This window comes from Balaenoptera physalus (genome assembly GCF_965194825.1).
Source record: "Balaenoptera physalus genome assembly, chromosome: 2".
Classification (NCBI taxonomy): Eukaryota; Metazoa; Chordata; class Mammalia; order Artiodactyla; family Balaenopteridae; genus Balaenoptera; species Balaenoptera physalus.
Window position 1 is genome coordinate 62,525,428 of NC_138883.1, and position 17,670 is coordinate 62,543,097.

General features: G+C 34.9%; 1 protein-coding gene and 1 long non-coding RNA gene across 9 annotated transcripts in view; one reads left to right on the forward strand and one right to left on the reverse strand.

Annotated features, from left to right (window-relative positions):
* LOC309656177 overlaps positions 1-17,670 on the reverse strand; it is a 151,908-nt gene that overhangs the window by 9,616 nt on the left and 124,622 nt on the right. The window lies entirely within an intron of this gene.
* MBIP (MAP3K12 binding inhibitory protein 1) overlaps positions 1-17,670 on the forward strand; it is a 38,601-nt gene that overhangs the window by 2,773 nt on the left and 18,158 nt on the right. For 2 of the 8 annotated variants that reach the window (XM_082452207.1, XM_082452208.1), the window contains exons 2-8: positions 1,076-1,195; positions 2,951-3,175; positions 3,264-3,360; positions 5,864-5,929; positions 6,170-6,322; positions 9,906-10,003; positions 15,947-15,985. In XM_082452207.1, the coding sequence (XP_082308333.1) occupies positions 1,076-1,195; positions 2,951-3,175; positions 3,264-3,360; positions 5,864-5,929; positions 6,170-6,322; positions 9,906-10,003; positions 15,947-15,985 (798 nt within the window). Of the gene's footprint in view, positions 1-1,075; positions 1,196-2,917; positions 3,176-3,263; positions 3,361-5,863; positions 5,930-6,169; positions 6,323-9,905; positions 10,004-15,946; positions 15,986-17,670 lie in introns of all 8 variants that reach the window. The other 6 variants (XM_082452206.1, XM_082452205.1, XM_082452211.1 and 3 more) reach the window with 5 other exon arrangements.

The window sequence follows — 17,670 nt, forward strand, 5'->3', positions numbered from 1 at the left end:
CATTGGTTTATCTTTTTGTTTTATTACAATCACAATTTATAAGATCTGTATTTGAACTAATGTAACACTTGTCTTTATTTTGTAGAAAACATGACTAATTTTAAATAAATGATTTTTGAAAAAATAATAGTTAACTTGATTCTGCGATGTAGTATATCCTTATAAACACGTGTCCCTAGAAAAGTTTACGGTGATTCACTTTTATTCACTCGAAAGACTAGAGATGGAGGCTTTCCCTCTAAAATCTTCACTCATTTTGATATTAATTTTATATTCAGGTTCTTGGTAGTTTTCTGTATATAATTTTATTGTAATAGGTCACGGATAGCCAATTTATAAGAAATTTTTGTACAATGAGCCCTCATACTTTAATAGAAAATACTGTTTAGCAGTAAGTCTGGCCTTTCCATCCAGTCTCTGGCCATTTATTTCACTATTGTGCAAAAGTATTTGTTTTTCAATTTCAGATTTCCACAGCTAAATAATAGTTTAATTTTTATTTGAAGTAGATAAACACGTTGCCATGTATCACTAGATTTATAATATGTATGAATATAAATGTATGAATTGATTTTTAAATTATTTTTAAAATTGGTTAAAATTGAAAACAATAAAAATGTGATTCGGAAGACATCAGAGGAATGATATATTTCAGTTATGTATTTATGTGCATATTTAACAAAAAGAAATGTGTATATCAGAACTTTCTTAAAGGTACCTGCCCCCTCTGTTTAATGCTCTGAGCTAGAAGCAGTAGGATTCTGAGTAGGACAAGACTATTTTGACCCCTATCCAAAGTTTTTCAGATAATGAATTATCAAAAAAGATGGTCCCATTACACAGACCCAAGAATAGAATTAGAGTGAGGTGTCGTTCTATGTTTTTATGAAAATTTCACGTTTTTTGGCTTTTTAAAGTGGTAACTAGGTGTAGAGCATTTTTAGGTATGATTGAAAACTTGAGAACTTTGAGCTAAATGGTGTGTTATTCTATAGAAATCTTATTTTTGGACAATCCCATGTGTACAGCTTAATCTTGTAATTTTTTGTGATGTTGCTGGTTTGCCCCTTTGAAGCTTAACATCAGAGATGATGTGGTGAAAATTACAATCGATTGGAACAAGCTCCAGAGCCTCTCGGCATTCCAGCCTGCTTTGCTCTTTAGTGCACTTGAACAACATGTTTTATATTTACAGGTAAATTTCGTGTTAAAAATGTTAACTCGATATTGAGACTAGAAATTAATTGTAGTTAAATTGTAAGCTGTAGTATTTGTCAGTTCTATCTTAATACTATATTAATAGTGGTATTAATAAAAGGTTACTTCGGCCAGATTGGATCCAAATCTGTTAATTTACATAGTGATCAGGACAATTACAGGAATATAGCCCAATAGGCTGATGTGGGTATGAAGACTGAATGAATGCAGTTCTATTCAATTCTAGACTTGCACTGAAAATTCAATACAGTTGCATCTATGGTGGGTTATAATTAAGCAATAAGACACGGCAGGTGTGTGTCATGCTATGATAATGATTCCATGCCTTGGGTGAGTTTGGAGGCTCATGGAGTGCTTTCAGTGGTTCAAGAAGTGGCATTATCCCAGCATGACACATCCTGGAGTGTCTATTGCAATTAAACAGTTTCAGCATAGTTTTTAAAAAGAAAGTAATTTCTGTGACATTAATGTCTCATGTTAGTAAGTAGCCAGTCACTATTTTATCATTTTTTTCTTGAGTTTGAAATAATTCATCCTTTATATTAAGTCAACACTGAATTGTTTATTTATAATAGTATTGTTATATTTTTTAATATTTCAGTTCAATAACTGAACAGTATTATGACCTTGCTAGTTTCCAATTGAACATCTTTGCAGTTATAATTGATGCAAGTTTGCAGTTTATCTCTAATCAAAGTATAAAATACGAAGTGTCAGAAAGGTTTGGATTGGTCAGTTTACTTCTATTAAGATGTTACAAGGATTTAGAAGAGTATCTGGTATAGCAAATAATGGAAGCAAAATTGTAGGTATGAAAAAATAATTGGAACACTGACAAGTGTTGGTGTGTTTTGATTAATGGAGTAGACATTTAATTTTCAGTCCTCTATTCAGTGACTTTATGGGAAATTTTAACTCTGTTTCATGTTAAAAGTAATAGTTAACCCTAGTTTTAAAGGGCGGAAGCAATGAGCTATAGGACTCAATTGAGGCCTAATTGTGGATCGGTCTGGGCGGGGGGAATGGGTAGTATAATTTACATTATACAACAGGGTTTTTTCCCCCTCTAGTATGGTGATAGGCATCTACCTCTTTTCAGCTATGGCTCTTGTTCGTTTTCTTTTTAAAAATTTAATTTCATGACCCAAGAAGATATCTTGCCATGTCAGGAGAAGCTTGAGTGTTCACTCAGCGTAACACCTATATATTTCATGTCTATGCTCTCTCATTTACTTCGGCCAACTGCAGTTTCAAGTGGAGAATCTCCAGTGATATAGTGATAATGCAGGGCTTTGCTGAGTGAGAGCACTGGCTCTCGTGTTAAGGAGGAAAAATACTAAGCCTTAGTATTCTGAGGAGACATTTGAATGACATGTTAATTAAGTGGCATTGGTGCCAGAGGCTGAGGCTTTGATTTGGCACAAAATAAAAGATGAGTGACAGAATGATTCCCTCAAAGAAAATTTTAAATTTCCTCAGGTTTTCTTTTTCTTCTTTTCTTTCCTTTTTTTTTTTTTTTAAACAGATTGATAGCAAATGATATTGGTCACAATAGCAGAGAACAGCACAAACACTTACATGTGCTCGGATCTATGTATGATGTGCCAACCTTTTAAATTTAGTTAATTGATATTGAATATTGCCTTTACTTAGCAGAAATTTATATAAATATGGTAAATATGTGATTAATTTTGATCAGTTTGAACCTCAGCAGATGGAATTGTGTTCTCAGCCTTTTTTAGCAAAACTTCAGCCTCTGATTAAAGAGGAGAATACAACTGTTGTTGAAGAAATAGGAAAAACAGAAACAGGGAACAAGAATGAAGTAAATGCCAAATTTCCCATTGGCGACCTACAGGAGGAAGAAAAGCACAAAGATTGTGATTTGGGAGATGTGAAAAAGACACAGATCCATTTTGATCCAGAAGTAGTTCAAATAAAGGCTGGAAAAGCAGAAGTAAGAAGTTGGGTTTTGGGGGGTGGGTGGAATATTTTTTTAAATCTTACTATGTTTGAATTAAGACACACATGCTTATTGTTTGTAGATTGACAGACGAATATCTGCATTTATTGAAAGAAAGCAAGCTGAAATCAATGAAAACAACGTCAGGGAATTTTGCAATGTTATTGATTGTAATCAAGGTAACTACCTAGAAGAAGTTAATTTTTGTAGGATTTTAATGATCTTTCATTTGTTTTTTAAAATGAATAACATTAAGAACACAGTTTAATTATTTCACAGGTTTATTTGGAAACTAAGACAGCAGTATTTCCTTCTGTTTAATAATACAAAATGGTTTTCATCTTGGTTATCCAAAAGTCAAATAAATGCTAACGTAAAAAGTCAAATGTTTACCACACGTGTAAAGATTGTTTTAAAGTTCCTTCAGGAAATGAAAATAAAGTGTGGGTGGCAGGGTGTCTCAGTCTCAGTAGTAAGAAGGTCTAAGCTATATAAATTTCAAGTCTCTAAAGGTATTTATGAAATTATGATATTAATACATGAAGTGAACTTAGTAATGTTAATACTCCTCAGGAGGGAGCAGTTTTCTCACTACTCCTTAGCTGTTTGAAATGTTTTATGTCACGATAAAACCAATTTGTCATCAAGACTATGGTGTCTTATGCTTTTTTCCTTTCTCTCATAGTGCATACATTTGCTGTTTTTCATCAGATTCTCCTTTCCTCTCCACATGATGTTATAGTATATTTACAGATCTGCAGGTATGCTGCAGAATACAAAATTGCAAAGCACTAGTGTGGATCATAGTCAGGCATCATAGTAATAATCAGAACAAGTAGTTCTTAGAAAAAATTATGGAGAAGAGTTCCTAATTGGAATGAACATTTTTCTTGTTGTCTCTAATATCTCGTGGCTAATTATTATGAACACAATTGTCAGATGAACCTAGAATTGACTCATATCACATTCGTACACTGATTCTCTTAATAATGAAATAATACATGCTCAAGGTGGGTCCTAAATGCAGCCTTTTCTACTATTAACATTATACATACGTATCTCTAGATTTGGTATATTTTACTGTTAGCTTTTCAGAACAGGTGCAGCAGTGGCAAAATCTCAGGTACTACAATCCAACTGCAAGCTACCCATGAGAAAGCGTTTGTTGAAGGAGCAAGCACATGTATCACTAATGTTATTCCTCTGTTCTCCCTGCTAACTCTATTATTATAAACCACCAGGGGATAGAAATTGACAAGAATTGAAATGCTCAGCAGGATTCCTTAGCCCATTCAGTCCCTTGCTGGCTCTAAACAGTGTTGGGAAGAATTGCTGTGGAGAGTGACTAGCACTCACACGTTCACTGTCTTCACGCCATGCTGAGTTTTTCTCTGATGGGTCGGTTAATCTATATATTTGGAATATAGCTCTGGAATGGATGATAGCTTCTTTTTTTTAACCCTTAGCCCCATGAAATGGTAGAAGGAGAATGGAGAGGTGATGGCCCTTTAAACATATTTTCAGGTGTTTCAAAAAGAAAAGAAAAAGAAAATGACTCCGTCTAGTGTCTATATTTAAAAGATAAGTGGGTTTGGAATTTTATTCACACAGTTTGATGTGTCAGCAGAACTATCTTAAGGAAACTTAGACTGAAAAAATTCAGATGTATTGTAACGTGTTAGTGTGTTCCTTTTAATACCTCTCAATTGACCAAAATATAAACAATGGGTTTTTTTAAAAAATCAAATTCCCTAGGGAAAAAAAGAATTTTTCCTTCAGTATCTCTTTTACCATCCATTTTTATTATAAAATAAGGGGAGTTTTTTTAGGAAATTTACTGCAATGCATGGTTTTACTTAATGTCATTTTAAAGATTATTTTATAATATTTGAAATGTTTATATATTACGTTAATATCATTCCAACTTTCTCCCTTGGTTTATGATTTATTTGTTGATGTATAACTTGAAAGAAACTATACTTTTCAGCTTAGAAAAAATTTGGAACAAAATTTCACATGGTATCATTCTTAAAATTGCGTTTTTTGAAAGGGGCAGTCTGGAAAGAGATAGATAGCTTTTGTGATTAGGGATTTTTTTTTTGAGATGAGCACTGGAAATCTAGGAAAAGTATAAAAGTGTGTGTTGTAGGTTTCAAGGTCATTTTTGTGTGGCGTTCTGAAATAAAAATGTGTTAAATGCATAATACTTTATATTAGATGTTCACTAATTTGATCAGTAAGTAATATCAAAAATGCTGTATTTTTTAAAAAGATATTTTAGTAAAAATACTGAGTTTTGTTTATTTCTATGTTGAAATAAAGTGAATAATGTCTCTTTAGCTTAGAAATTTTAACTCTCTATAATATATAAATTATTTTCTCCGAAGGCCCAGATGGTTTTTAGGGATATTGGTATTCATTAAAAATTAGATTATCCCACCAAATGTTGAGGACTTTTCTATATATAAATCTGGAAATTAGAGAACATTAGATATACGTTTTAGAGAGTAAAGATCACTAAATTTTATCCTGTGCATGATAGTAATTTAATTACTGTTATTTAAAATGATATTCTCTGATTATGAGTAATATGTTAATATGCATTACTGAAGGGTTATCAAAATATCATACATTTGAAGTTAAGAATATATTTAAACTTATACTCATCTAAATTCTCCTTAGAAAATAGTTGTGCAAGAACCGATGCTGTTTTTACTCCTTACCCTGGGTTTAAAAGTCATGTAAAAGGTAAGTATCCATTATATAATATCTTCATCACTGGCAGAAGCTTATTCTAGATTATAAGCAAAATGGAATAGAAATCACTTTCCTATCTAAATTTTATTTATTTTAAAACAAATAAAAAACTCTTGCCTTTCTTTGTACTTGGGTTTGTGGTTATGAAAAGAACGTAAAGTACTGTTAAGGAGAGAGACTTCCTGATTTTTGAAATGTAAATTTAATAGGCTCAAAAGTTTCTTAATTTAGTTTCTAGAGTTGTGAATACATATGGACCACAGACTAGACCTGAAGGAATTCAAGGGTCAGGTCATAAACCTAACAGCATGCTCCGCGACTGTGGTAATCAGGCTGTAGAAGAACGACTACAAAACATTGAGGCTCACTTGCGATTGCAGACAGGTAAGCAGAGTGCTGGGCAGTGTCCTGTAATGTATCTTTGCAAGTGGTTAAAGAAATTCCGATTCACTTAGTCACCAAGTTTTCACTGAGCTGCTGTCATGTACAAAAAACATTGTTGTGATTGGTACGAAAATGAAGAAAGCATAGTCCCTGCTCTCAAGGAATTTACAGTTCATGTGTTTACGCTCTTCTTCCTCCTCTTACACTTCTCAACAATATCCTGACGCTCTCAGTTTATTAAAGTCATAGCTGAAAACTAGTGTAGTTTTTTTCCTGCCATCAATTTCATAACTTAACCATGATCATCTCTCATTCGTATCCCCCACTGTGCTGGTAAAAAGTATTAATAAGTGTAACCCTAGCCCTTTAAGATCTTCCAGTGAGGATAAGCACATAAATAAATGAGTGCCATTGGGGACTAACATTTATTAAGTGACTGACTAAATACTAAGTGCCAGTCACTCTGAAAATATTATACATCTATCAACTCACTATTTAACAGTACCCTTGTGAGATGTTGGTGCTGTAATCATTGTCAGATACACGAACTGAAGTTTTGAGAGCTCAAGCAGCATGCCCAAGGTAGTAAGTGGCAACTAGAAATCAAACTTAGATCTTAACTGGCTGCAAAGCCTCAGTCTCCCTCCCGATTTAGTCACCAGATCCTGTTGATTCTATCTTCTAAATATCTGCAAAAAGCACAGAGGCATAAAATATGGTTCAGGGAATTTCTGAGTCCAGTCTATCTGGTGTATTTGTGGATGGAGGGAGAAGATGATAAGAGAATGAGTAAATCTTTGAGGATAGTAAGAGATTAGCATTAAAATTAATTCCCTTTCTCAGAACTAGATGCATTTACCATACAAATGGTATAACAGGATTGACTGGTTGATTAAATCTAATGGTATCAAGTAGTTAATTTTGAAAAGTATCTGTTGAATGCCTACTATACACCAAGCACTGTTTTAGACAGGAGGGATACTGAGATGTAGTCACAGTTCCTGGCGTCAAGGACTTTATAATCTGTTTGGGAGAAAGATTAATAGCAAAGGGGGATGTTAAAGGGGCTGTGAGGGAAGGGTATGGTGGGGCACAAGGAGCCTCCATGTGAAGAGATTCAGGCAGTGCTTTGTTGACCCAGTGAAGCTTGAAATGGTTCTTGAAAGGTAGGGAGGTGAGGCAGAGGATGTTGTAGGTAAAGGGAGCAGCAAGAGCAAAGTCAGATGAGTAAGTTATTCATTTTACTTTATTCAAAAGCAAGAACAACCAAAATCCTAAAATTTAAAAATTCTCAAAAAAACCCCCCCATATTTCTAGAGTTTTTATATTTAACAAGTTGATACTTTCGATATGAAAATTTACCCATATTCTTTAATTGCATAATGATTCTTTAATCATGTATTTGTTCATTCAGTAAATATTGAGCACCTGTTCAGTCTATGAACTGATGCTTCCTAGGTTTGTGCAGTGTACAACCTGCACAGCCATACCCAATGAACAAAACATAAAATTCTGCCCTCTAAGAACTTACATTAGAGTGGAGAAACAGGCAGTAAATAAGCAAAATATACAGAATGTCAGGGGGTAGTAATGGTTTGGAGAAAAATAAGGGAAAAAAGATAGGGAGGGAGTGCTACGTAGGGGGAGGTGGTAGTACTGGTATTTTTTAAAGTGTGGTCAGAGAAGGCCTTACTGATATGGTAACTTTTGAGCCAAGACCTGAAGTTGGCAAGTGCAAGCCTTGTGAATACAGAGGTAGAGAGAATCACAAGTGCTAAAGTTGTAAGAGTACTTGGCCTAGTTGAATAACAGAAAAATGGCTGAAATGGTATGAATGTGGGGAGAATGTCCAAATTGTATAGGATCTTGTAGACTATTGTAAAGGCTTTGAGTTTTAATCTGAGTGAAATGCGAAGGTGTTGGAAGGTTTTGAGCAGAGAACTAACACTATCTGAATTACATTTTAAAAGTATTGCTGGCAGTTGTGTTGCGAACAGACTTTATGTGTGCAAGGCAGAAACAAGAAGACCAGTTTGGAGGTTGTGATAATCCAGGGAGAGATGATGGTGGTCTAGACCAGAATGTTTGCATTGGAGGTGCTAAGAAATGGAAGGATTTGGGATATAATCATACTCTTGAAATTTGAGTAACCTTAATTTTACCATACCCCTGCCTAGACAGTTTGTTAGTTAAGAATTATGGTATTTTAAAGGAACCCCCATACTCTTTTCCATAGTGGCTGTATCAATTTACATTCCCACCAACAGTGCAAGAGGGTTCCCTTTTCTCCACACCCTCTCCAGCATTTATTGTTTGTAGATTTTTTGATGATGGCCATTCTGACTGGTGTGAGGTGATACCTCATTGCAGTTTTGATTTGCATTTCTCTAATGATTAGTGACGTTGAGCATCCTCTCTACCATATGACCCAGCAATCCCACTACTGGGCATATACCCTGAGAATACCATAATTCAAAAAGAGACATGTACCACAATGTTCATGGCAGCACTATTTACAATAGCCAGGACATGGAAGCAACCTAAGTGTCCATCGACAGATGAATGGATAAAGAAGATGTGGCACATATATACAGTGGAATATTAGCCATAAAAAGAAATGAAATTGAGTTATTTGTAGTGAGGTGGATGGACCTAGAGTCTGTCATACAGAGTGAAGTAAGTCAGAAAGAGAAAAACAAATACCGTATGCTAACACATATATACGGAATCTAAAAAAAAAAAAAAAAGGTTCTGATGAACCTAGGGGCAGGACAGGAATAAAGACGCAGACATAGAGAATGGACTTGAGGACATGGGGAGGGGGAAGGGTAAGCTGGGACGAAGTGAGAGAGTGGCATGGACTTATATACACTACCAAATGTGAAATAGATAGCTAGTGGGAAGCAGCCACATAGCACGGGGAGATCAGCTCGGTGCTTTGTGTCCACCTGGAGGAGTGGGATAAGGAGGGTGGGAGGGAGACGCAAGAGGGAGGGGATATGGGGATATATGTATACGTATAGCTGATTCATTTTGTTATACAGCAGAAACCAACACAACATTGTAAAGCAATTATACTCCAATAAAGATGTTAAAAAAAATTATGGTAAAGCTCCTTTTAAATGTTCTTCTGGGTTAAAGGAGAAAATATGGCATGTAAGGAGAAGTATAAATTGAAGAAAATGATATGACATGTTACAACCACTGAATTGAATTGTCAGTTGTCACTATGCATTTTCCTCCTCCTAAATAACTGTCAGAGTCTATCAGAGATACAAGTTGTTCTATACAGGAACTATTCAATGTCTTGTAAAATGAATTTAACATAAAACAAAATGCCTATCAACATAGGAAGCATAAATGGGGCTTGGGGAGAAGTGTAGTATAATAATATATCCCATAGAGTATATTATGAAAATGTTTGCTAAAGATTTCATTCTGTCTTACTCTTGTTAACTTATTTTCTGAAGTTTAAATAATTCCCATTCTTTTGCATAAGTGTCTTTGCATGGTATTTTATGAATAAAAATTGTAAGAAGAAAGAATTATCCATAGTACCTCAGAATTTTTTTAATGTATTTAGGTGGTCCGGTGCCAAGAGACATTTATCAGAGAATTAAAAAACTTGAGGACAGAATCCTTGAATTGGAAGGCATCTCTCCTGAATATTTTCAATCTGTAGTAAGTATAAGTGTCTGTAAGAAATAAATGTTATTTTAGGATTCATTATCACATAATTCACTCATCGATCTGCTGTGTGCAAAACACTGTTTTAATAGTTCAGTGATGAATGAACATAGTTCTGAGTAAAGAGTTACCTAGTTCTTTAAAGATTGTGATTCTGAATATTGTATTATGGACTCAATTTTTTTTAAAGGGTTACTTTTATGGTACATTACCCAAATTCTCAAACTTAAGCCATTTTTATGGCATAATACATCAGCCTGAATAGTGGTGAGTCCTGTCATTCTGAACTTGCTATCTTGTAAAACAAAGACTCCCTCTGGGACCTTGTTCTCTGTTGTCCTTTCTGTCTCTTTAATCTCTCACTCTCCACAGCCTCCTTCCCTCAGCTCATACACATTTACATTTCCCCCCATACGAAACAAACACACACCTCAATCTACCACCCTACCTTTTTCTTTACCCTAACCACTAGACTTTCTGAAAGACTAGTCTATATTTGTTTAATTTCTCAATTCTAGCATTTATTTATTCATTCATTCTTATCCCTTTTACCAAGGACAGTAAAAAACAATTTGTGCTGATAAGCATCTTCTTTGTTATATCAGCATGTTTCAGACAAGCCATCCTGAGCTCCTTGTGTTAATTTCCTCAGTCTTCTGGGGTGATTATACATAACACCTGCCTTTTCTGGGGCTTAGTGTTTATTTGTTTTAAAACAATGCCATATTAGAAAGAACTAAAGTAAAAGTGAACAAAATTTTTAAATTTACTAAATTTTTAATAAAATTTACTGAAACTCCTGTTTCTGAAATACTACGTAAGATAGCTCAGTTAGCATGGATCATTATAAGTCACTGGTGAAAATGCACTTAGAGTTATTTTAGGAATAACAGCAATCTTTCCAGTTTCAAATTGGTATTAGAGTAAGGTACAAAAGAAGGAATATTTCCAGATGAAGAAGGCAAGTTGAATAACCAAAGTGAGCAGTGAATCTTAAAGCTCAATAATTTAGAGACTTTTAGTGATTTACTTCCCTCAAATATAAAATGATGTCTATTAAAGTACTGAGGGCTGAAGCAAGGATTAAATGAGATAATACCAGTCAAGCACCTAGCCTGCTGTCTAGCACATGGTAAAACCTCAGTAAATATTAGCATTTATTTAATTTCAGAAACCATCTATGAAGTAGCTGTATAAACATGGATAAGTCATACAATTACAATATATCTTCTTTAATTTTAGAAGATTTGTTGGTTGTTTTACATAATTACAAAGGTCCTTCCACTTTTAGGATTATTCTTTGTATCTTCCTAGAAAACTTCATAGAGATTGTATGCCTTTTCCTACAACAATATACCATAAGTTTTTCCCATTCAAGCTGCCTTCATTAAGAAATCCCTAGGCAGGTTATTTTTTCTAGTTCAATTTCATACCTTGTTAATATAATTCTTGTTAATGATAGAACTGATCTTACAGGAGAGTATCGTAGTATTAGATGCCTCAGGTGAGATCTTGCCCCATCATTTATCTTTTCTCTCTGATTCTGATTTTAAAAGCTTAACATACACCTATTACTAAATTTAGTTAACAAAAGAACAAGCCCTTTAAATCATAATCTTATTTTGGGGGATCCATTTTACACAGGATAGAATGTTTAGAATGTTTGATTAAGGAGGTAGAAATAGATTGTAGAGGACCTTAAATGCTGTCCCCAGAAGTTTAAAGTTTAAATGCTATTGAAATCATTTGAGCAGGGAAGTGACTTGTGCAAGTGATATCTAGAAGATTTATCTATTACTGTTCTGGGAAATATATGAAAAGGGAGAGACTGAAAATAAGGAGACAGTATTATACTAGTTTAGATGTGAACTGAGATCCTGAAACAAGGACATAAGAGTGAGAATAGAAAGGATTAGTGCCATAGACAGTAGGAAAGAAAAGTTGGCAAATATTGATAATTGATTGGATATGGAAAGAGACATGGAGCAAGAATGAGTCCAGTTTCTGGTTGGAGAAATGATACCATCATTGGTAGAAATAAAATCTGGAGAGAGAGATTTTTGGGTGAAATGTGAACTTAGAGTCATAGCAGGATATGCAGATAGAAATATCAGATAAGCTTTTCAAGATGTAGGACTTACACTTGAGATAATTGGGAGAGACAGTGTAGAGGTGAGAACATAGAATTGGTAAGAACACTGAGACTGTCAAGAGGCCTAAGGTCTGAAACTAACTTCAGGGGCAGGAAGTGTGATAAATGTAAACAGGATTGGCATGGATGTGTTGGGTTGTCATATCTGTAACAAAACTAGTGCTTTAAAAGAATATTTCCAAATATATTAAACAATCTATATTTGATTAGAAGGATCACTTCTGGATTAGTATCGGAAATGACATACCCAAATTAATACTGAGCAACAAGCACGAAACACTGACATGGTTTAAACATTCAGATTGACTCTGTCCTTAAGGCCTATGAATACGTATGGTACAGACCCAAAGGCAAAGATTTCATACCCACCCTTCCGTAACAGATGAATGTGCCATCTCTAGGAGCTGCGCTTCTCGCTCAGAATGGAGCCAGCTCTAGGGTTGTCCTTGCGCGTGAGAGGAGATGAACACACACCCTGCAGGCGACATAGCACATTATTCACCGCTCTTACCTTCCTCTTGCTGGGAGTACACGTATGGCAATTGCATAGTTTTATGTATCTATTCCTCAGAAGTCTATGGAAAAGACTAGATATGTAGTTTCTAAGGTTAGAAAGTAAGGGAAAATTGAGCCCATTAAATTTCCTAAGGATTGAACTTTTGTTAGAAATTGAATTTATGAAAAGTTTTTAACTGAAATGTGTCTAATCCAGGTTCACATGTAGATGAATTCTGAACATAGTGGGATAGAGATTATCTTGGGTAACCTTGAAGCACAGCATATGAAGAGGGAAACATTAACAGAAAAAAGATATAAATTGTATTTGGTTCCTAAAAACAAAACTAGATTATGTAAAGTTCTTTTCATTTATGAAACAGACATAAAACTCCAAAAAAAAGTTTATATATGTAAAGCACGAATTACAACAAAGTTAGTATTTGTTGCACGTTTTAATGTAGTAGTTCTAAAGATCTTTACCCATCACATTCAACATGGAAAAATTTGAATGTGGTAATGTTTTAAAAATTTTAAGGGCATTGCTTAACAGACCATTTAAAAGATACAATTTTATGAGTCTTTCCAGAGAATTACTTACTGATTTTAAATTATGACCCTTGAAAACAGTAAGTGTAATGTTCTTCACAGGTATATTTCCACAGCACTTTGTTCATTTTATAGCACTTATCACTTACAATTATATGTTTACACATCTATTTTTCACACTATATTTTCAGCCTCTGAAGGGCAGGAACTGTGTCTTGTTCATCTTTGAACGCAGAGTGTAGTAGGCATGGAATAAATGTGCGAATGAATGGATAGGACCTGGCTGATAGTTAATTATTGGACTTTTAAAGTATGTTAACTTTGTTCCAAAGCACTGACTAGGTGGAATCTTAACTCTAGTCTGTAATGGTTAAGTCCCGGTTCTAAAGGGAAGCGTGGGGAGAAAGGAGCCCTGAAGGCCACGTCAGCTTCATGCATGCAGGCCGTTTACACGGGAAGGTCATGGTGGGCCTGTAGCATGAGGTGAACAAGTGGGTCTGGCTGGAAAATTAAATTGCAAACACGTTTTGGAGGGCCTTGAAGGTCACATTAACCTGTTTGTAATTCCAGTGTCATTGGGGCACAGTTAAGTCTTTGCGAAAGAAACCTAGAATGGCTTTCTGTCTGGTGACATTGTGAAGTTGTGAGTTGGAGAGAGTTTGAAGTCAAAGAAAGTAGTTTAGGAAACATGTCATTGTCCATACCAGGGAGAAATGAAGGTCTGAATCAGGACAGTGGGACTAGAAGGGAAGAAACATTTAAGGCACTCCACCTGTAACCCTTAGCAATCGGTTACCCTTTAAAACTGATTAGAAGTAAGAAAGGGGGTTGGTCATGAAAAAGGCCTCCTTACCACTGAGTTTTCTTAGAGCATGGGTTTTCTGAACCTCATGTATGTGTTTAATCACCTTCTCTTTGGGACACAGGCATTATAAATGTAGCTATAAATTACCTGCTAACTTAAAATAGTGGGAGAGTAGAGACAATTTTTAATTATCTCTGTTCAGCTGTTTAGTGTGTTGTGCTCTCAAATATTTACCTGAGACTTGTTAAAATTTCTGCCTTTTACATTGAGATTTCCTTGTACCCAGAGTAAATGTTAAAGCTGGTCCAGTGTATCCACAACAGATATGTTTCTAAGTGTTCAGCTTGTTGAAATATTCTGCTCAGACCTAAAATAAGCCCCCAAAGGCTGCATTTTACTGTTTTTAAGTCATTGAACCACTAATGTCCTTGTTCTGATACTTCTCACTTTGGTTTCATGATATATTAATAATCTGATTGCTCAATGACATGGAAACTGTCCATATTTTACAGATTGAGCTGTTAGGAAAACAAGGGGAAGTATATTTTCATCAGGGTGTAAAAAACCACCTTGTGGGAAGGTAGGTGACTGAGTAGTGACCAAATTAAACATTAAGCCCTTACCTGCCCATAGGCCCCACCACAGGTATCCAGCTCAGTTTGGCACAGGAAGGAGCATGTTTATATAGGCACTTTCTTCCCCATATTTAATAATTCCAACACTTAACTGATTTCCCACTTATTATAAACTACTGATAAGAGGCATACCTCAGTATTCTTTGAAAATAGCTTTGGACACAAAGGAAAATCAGAATTTTTACCTTCTCTTCTAAATCTCAGTGTTCAAAAATGTTCAAGAGAAAATTTTGCCACCTATGTTGATAGTTTCTTTGTCAGAGGTACTAATATACTAATTTGCCATTCAAGAGCTTGTGGTTCTGTGAAACTAAGAACAAAGTCTAGAAATAATTCATTAGGTCAGGGTTTAAAAAACACACAGCAGTGTGTTGGTGAGAATGTTATCAGCTTCAAATAATAGAAGTTTATACTCAAACTGGTTCTAACAGTATGGAAATAATCTTATAAAATGTGAAGTTCAGCAGTAATGCAATCTTCAGGGTAAATTGATTTACTGCGCTAAATCATGATTGTCAAAGAACTGAGCTCTTTCCCCTCTCAGCTCTGCTTGGTGTTGGCTCTTTCCCCAGGCAGATGGCAAGATAGCTACAGTGCTTTCTGGTGTCCTAGCCAGATAACAGCAGTGTCCAGAAGAACTGCCTCCTTTGAGGGCTTTCTCTTAGAAGTGAGGAAGTTTTTTCCAGAAGTTCTCCCCCTAATCCCCAGCTGACTGTCCTTAATTATTGGCCAGAATTGGGCCCATGACCATTTTGGTCACTGACAAGACCAGTGGGGTGGAATCAGTATTCCTCTGAGTCATATAGAGGAGCAGTAGACAGCTGCTCAGTTAGACAACCACTGTGTCCATTATAGTCAATCAAGGGTGTGTGTGTGTATGTGTGTGTTTTCACCCCCTTGCCTGGTATTCCGAATTCTGTTTCCCTCTCTCTATTGCTGCTTCACTTGTTCAATATCCTGGGAAAGAAATGTGTTAAAGAAAGGAAACTAAGTAGGAAATCCACAGAGCACCTCTTTCCACAGTCACTCAGCCTCATTAGAAGCTGGGAATTAATGGGAAAGTGTGTATAGTCAGGGACAAGCATGTTGCTGTGATGTTACTATTATATACTTTTAATATCATCTCTGGAGGGTAACTTCCAAAGGAGAAAAAGGCAGATATTAGTTACAGATAGTGCTAGGTGAGTTTGTGGGCTTTATTTCTGCCAGGGTTCTCCTTATTTTGTTCACTACTCTATAAAGGAAAATTGTTTAGATTTTCTAAGCATTGATTACTTATTATTTTTTTACTTTTAATCTAGAACTTTTCTGGAAAAAGAAGAAAAGTTCAACCACCTCAAGTAAGTTACTACATTTTTATTTTGTTTCTGAAATAGTTTGATTGGTTTTATACCTTTCTTATTAATAAAAGTTTCTACTGTGGTTGCTTTTATCATATCTTGGGATTCAAGGGCTGAAAGAAAAAAGAGCAACATAAATTAATGTGTTGAATTAGAGAAATAATTTTATTTTAAGGGTGTGGAATGACTCAGATGGGCCAAATAAGTATTAAAATCTATCCAGATGTTAACTGTAGAAGAAAGTATCAGTTACAAAATGCTGAAAAATAATAAATGCTCAAGTAATTTAAATCTCATCCCTTCCCTTCTGCCCCATTTTTTGATTGGGATGTTTGTTTTTTGCTGTTGAGTTGTGAGATCTGTTTATGTATTTTGAATATTAACCCCTTATCAGTCATATCATTTGCAAATATTTTCTCCCATTCAGTAGGTCTTTTCGTTTAGTTGATGGTTTCCCTTGCTGTACAAAAGCTTTTAAGTTTAATAAGGCCTTATTTGTTTATTGTTGCTTTTATTTCCTTTGTTTTAGGAGACAGATCCAAAAAATTATTGCTATGATTTATATCAAAATGTTCCGCCTTTGTTTTCCTCGAAAAGTTGTATGGTTTCCAGTCTTACATTTAGGTCTTTAATACATTTTGAGTTTATTTTTGTATATGGTGTTAGAGAATGTCCTAATTTCATTCTTTTACATGTATCTGTCCAATTTTCCCAGCACTACTTATCGAAGAGGCTGTCTTTTCTCCATTGTATAATCTTGCCTCCTTTGTTGTAGATTAATTGACCATAGGTGTGTGGGTTTATTTCTGGGCTTTCTATTCTGTTCCATTGATCTACGTGTCTGGTTTTTGAGCCAGTACTATACTGTTTTGATTACTGTAGCTTTGTAGTACAGTCTGAAGTCATAGAGCCTGATTTCTCCAGCTCTGTTGTTTGGCTGTTCAGTCTTTCGTGGTTTCATACAAATTTTAAGATTATTTGTTTTAGTTCTGTGAAAAATGCCATTGGTATTTTGATAGGGATTGCATTGAATCTGTAGATTGCCTTGTAATATGGTCTTTTTAACAATATTAATTCTTTCAATCCATGAACACGGTATATCTTTCCATCTTTGTTGTCTTCAGTTTCTTTCATCAGTGTCTTATAGTTTTCTAAGTACAAGTCTTTTACCTCCTTAGGTAGGTTTATTCCTAGGTATTTTATTCTTTTTGATGGAATTGTTTCCTTAATTTCTTTCTAATAATTCATTGTTAATGTGTAGAATTCAACAGATTTATGTATATTAGTTTTGTATCCTGCAACTTTACCGAATTCATTGATAAGCTCTAGTGTTTTTTGGTGGCATCCATAGGATTTTCTGTGTATAGTGTCATGTCATCTGCAAACAGTGACAATTTTACTTCTTCCTTTCCACTTTGGACTCCTTTTCTTTCTTTCTTTTTGTTTTTTTTGATTGCTGTGACTAGGAGTTACAATACTATGTTGAATAAAAGTGGTGAGAGTGGACATCCTTTTATCTTAGAAGAAATGCTTTCAGCTTTTCACCATCGAGTATGATGTTAGTTGCAGGTTTGTCATATATGACCTTTATTATGTTGAGGTATGTTCCCTTTATGCCCACTTTCTGGAGAGTTTTTATCATAAATAGATGTTGAATTTTGTCAAAAGGTTTTTCTGCATCTATT